At 64.5% G+C, this 3,679-nt stretch overlaps 1 protein-coding gene across 1 annotated transcript in view; it reads right to left on the minus strand.

Moving 5' to 3' along the window:
* Positions 1 to 613: 613 nt before the first annotated feature.
* ABCA7 (ATP binding cassette subfamily A member 7) overlaps positions 614 to 3,679 on the minus strand; it is a gene marked incomplete at its 5' end in the record, with an annotated part of 13,938 nt that continues 10,872 nt past the window's right edge. Inside the window, 12 exons of the mRNA XM_017743812.1 lie at positions 614 to 1,104; positions 1,180 to 1,417; positions 1,499 to 1,591; positions 1,742 to 1,845; positions 1,922 to 2,056; positions 2,126 to 2,267; positions 2,506 to 2,612; positions 2,689 to 2,751; positions 2,860 to 2,980; positions 3,063 to 3,195; positions 3,284 to 3,407; positions 3,495 to 3,639. Coding sequence (XP_017599301.1) covers positions 964 to 1,104; positions 1,180 to 1,417; positions 1,499 to 1,591; positions 1,742 to 1,845; positions 1,922 to 2,056; positions 2,126 to 2,267; positions 2,506 to 2,612; positions 2,689 to 2,751; positions 2,860 to 2,980; positions 3,063 to 3,195; positions 3,284 to 3,407; positions 3,495 to 3,639 — 1,546 coding nt within the window. The remainder of the gene's footprint in view (positions 1,105 to 1,179; positions 1,418 to 1,498; positions 1,592 to 1,741; positions 1,846 to 1,921; positions 2,057 to 2,125; positions 2,268 to 2,505; positions 2,613 to 2,688; positions 2,752 to 2,859; positions 2,981 to 3,062; positions 3,196 to 3,283; positions 3,408 to 3,494; positions 3,640 to 3,679) is intronic.

Here is a 3,679-nt window from a genome sequence, read left to right on the forward strand (position 1 = left end):
CCAGGGCACGACGGGACGGTGGAGGACACGCTCCGGACCTGCCCCGCCTCCATGCAAATGAAAGATCTCCCGCCATGCAGCGCGCGCGGCCGGCACCTCCGGGAGGCACCTCGGCCTGGAAAAGGTAAAAAAATTCGGCAAAGCAGAAAGATCCAGAATAAAAAACCAGCACGCATCGCCTGAGAGAATAACCATTGAAGAAAGGAGCGGGAGCCTAAAGAAATGTACTCGCAGTGACGTAAAAATTATCAATTGAAGGTGGTTTAAATAGAGCTGTGGGCAGAGCACAATTCGTGCTCGCTTCGGCAGCACATATACTAAAATTGGAACGATACAGAGAAGATTAGCATGGCCCCTGCGCAAGGATGACACGCAAATTCGTGAAGCGTTCCATATTTTTTTCTCGGGACGGTCTCAGAGCCCCCTCCCCGCGAGGACTCTTTTAGCCCCCGAGATGTGGCACGGGGTCTTCCAGCCCCCCTCGCAAAGTCGGGGGAGCCCCAGGCGCGGCGCTGTGGGTCGATGTTCGCTTGTGCCAGGCCCACTCTCCTGCCCCTGTCCTGCTGTGCCCCCCGCCCTGTCCCTCTTTGGGATCACATTGGGGCAATCGAGCCCCCCGGCAGTACCGCGAGTCTTTATTGAATTTCTCTGTTACAGCAAGCTCGGCTCCGGTGGGGAGTAGCGGGGTCCCAAGGCCAGCCCCAGATCCCCCATCCAGCTCAGACCCTGCAGGGCATCACCCCACTGCAGGGAGCCGGGGCCAGCCCTGTCCTGGCACTCTGACCCTCCCCAGCACCCACTGTCCCATGGGATGGTGACACCATGTTAGTGGGCAGGATGTACCCAGGCCTCCACTGTGCAGCTCCGGTGGTCCGCAGTACCCCAAAGCCCTGTGACCCCGGGTCGCGCTGCGATGACAGCTGGGGAGGGGTCTGTAGGGGTCCATGGGACACCATGCCCCACTCAGACAGCGCTCTCCTGGTAGCTGTCGTCCTCCAGGAATGTGGTCAGCCTCCTCCCGGGACTGGGGGCCGCATCCTGCTCTGGGGCTGTGACCTCCCCGACATCCCCATCGCTCTGCTCCTGGGCAAAGTGCACGAAGACCTGCGGTGATGGCATGATGAGAGACAGCACCATGGGACAAGGCCACCTCAGCCTCACACCTGCCTCCCCTGTCACCTGGTCCAGTGTGGTCTGGGACACAGAGTAGTCCTCGATGTGGCAGGGGCCACGATGTGCGGCCAGAAGGCTGAAGACAGTGGCCAGGGAGGCGACACGGGCAGGCAGGTGGTACTGCAGCAGTCCCCCGTGCCGCTCCCGCAGCACGATGCCGGGAAAGTGCTGCTGCAGCAGGGCCTGCACCGCTGCCGGGCCAGGGCCCCCCGCCCGCACCACCACCGTGTACCCGTCCCCAAACCTGCGGGGAGAGGGGACACTGCTGCAAGGACTGGCCATGGCCACCACCCTCAGGAGACCCCTGAGCCCCCTGAGCCGGTACCTGTTCTTGAGGTGCTGCACGCTGCCCAGGCAGCGGAACCGGCCGTTGACCATGATGGCCATCCTGGTGCAGAGCGCCTCACACTCCTCCATGCTGGGGGAGCACGTGTGAGCTCCCCCGGGGCATAGGGACACTCCCCTCCGGGGGGTCCCACAAGAATAGGGGTGCTCCCCTGTAGGGGGGTGATGGGGGCAGAGGGGTGCTCCCTTTGGTGGGGCTGCAGGCCCTTTGGTGGGGACTCACCTGTGGGACGTGAGCACCACGGACCGGCCGTCCCGGATAACACCAAGGATGCGCTCCCACAGGAACCTCCGGGCTTGCGGATCCATCCCCGTTGTGGGCTCATCCTGCAACGGTCCCAGCCCAGGGTCAGCCTGGGCAGGACCCCAGTGCTGCCCTGGGGCCTCCCCCTGCCCCCCTCACCAGGAAGACAACGGGGGGGCAGCCGAGGAGGGCGATGGCCGTGGAGAGCTTGCGCTTGTTGCCCCCGCTGTACTTGCCCGCCGGCCGGTCCGCGTGCGGGCCCAGCCCCAGCGCGGCGATGCCCCACTGAGCCACCTGCGAGAGACAGAGGAGGTGAGGGTGGGGGCTCCCCATGGGCTAGGGGGGCCAGGGTGCAGGCCCTACCCTGGGGGTCTCCTCCTCCGGGACCCCGCGCAGGCGGCTGTAGAACTCCAGGTGCTCCCGCCCTGTCAGCAGGTCCGTGATGGCATCAAACTGGGGACAGTAACCCATGTGCTGGTGGACGGACTGGAGGTCGGTGAGCACGCTGTGGGTTGGGGACAGGTGAGCACGGGGCAGGGAGAGGTGAGCACACTGTGGGATGGGGAGTTGTGCCAGGGATACTGTGGCAATAGGGACAAGCAGCTGCAGGGATGAGGATGAGGATAAAGCAGGCTGCAGGGCAAAGGGCCATGTGGAGCATGGGCTGGGGACAGAGATGATGGCATGGGTGCTGTGGGGACATGGAGAGGGGTCCGAGCCGTGGGGTCCCTGCATTCACCCACCTGTGCCCCTTCAACCAGGCCTCTCCCAGCGTCACCTCTGTGTCCCCTGTCAGCATCTTGAAGGTGGATGTTTTCCCGGCCCCGTTCACCCCCAGGAGGCCAAAGCACTGTGGGGGCAGAGCAGGGTCACCAGCAGCCCTGGCCCTGCCCACAGTGCTGTCTGTCTGTCCATCTGTCCCTCACCTCCCCGGGGGGGATGGCCACACAGAGCCGGTCCACGGCCGGAGCCTTCCTGCGCCGGTACACCTGCATGGAGGAGAGGTGGCACCGAGTGCTCCCTCCTGTCACCACCGGCATGGCCGGGGACTGCGGGGGGGCTGGAGGTCACAGCAGGGTCCAGCCTCACGCACCCACCTTGGTCAGGTCCTTCAGCAGCAGGAGGTGGCTGTGCAGGGGGATGCTGCCCACCCTCGCCCGCTCCCTGGCCACATCCTGGTCCTCGTCCCCCAGTGAGGGCAGCTCCAGAGCCCGTGGCCTGTGGGAACAGTGGTAGGGGCACATCCAGGGCTGTCCACCCCCTTGAGCACCCCCAGGGTACCCCCCCGGCCAGTGCTCACGCCAGGCGCAGGAAGAAGCGGTGGTACTGCAGCAGGAGGGTGAAGAGGAAGAAGATGATGCCCTCGATGGCCATGGCAAACATGTTCTTCCCTGCCAGGTCCCAGGAGAGTGGGGACACAAAGCGCTTGTCCCCTGCAAGCAGCGAGAAGGGCTGTAGGCATGGGGGAGCCCCATGCTGGGCTTTGGGGAGGGTGAGCAGCCCTGACAGCACCAGACTCACCGAACCTCTCAAAGGCATCAGCCATTGCCTGATTCTTCACCATGTCAATGAGGCCTCGGCCCAAGCAGAAGTGGGGGAAGATGAGGAAAACCTTCTTCAGGACGCGGTTGATGTCATTGAGGTTCTGTCGGGGCAGTGAGGAGAGGGGTAGGGGAGCTGGCACTGGCCCTGCAGGGAAGGGATGGGGGGTCCGGGGCATCCCAAGGCTCACCTGGTCCACAAAGAGCTCCAGCACAAAGGTGGCCACGCTGCCGTTGATGCCGATGAAGAGGTTGATGCAGGTCAGGGCCACGTAGGCGGTGCTGGGGATGCTGAAGAGGAAGGAGGCTGGATACATCAGGGGGGTGATGGACCATCTGCAGGGGGGAGGGGGAGGGGGGGGGCGGGGGGGCGTCC

The sequence above is a fragment of the Corvus brachyrhynchos genome, unplaced genomic scaffold, assembly GCF_000691975.1.
Source record: "Corvus brachyrhynchos isolate BGI_N302 unplaced genomic scaffold, ASM69197v1 scaffold219, whole genome shotgun sequence".
In the NCBI taxonomy this organism is placed as follows: domain Eukaryota; kingdom Metazoa; phylum Chordata; class Aves; order Passeriformes; family Corvidae; genus Corvus; species Corvus brachyrhynchos.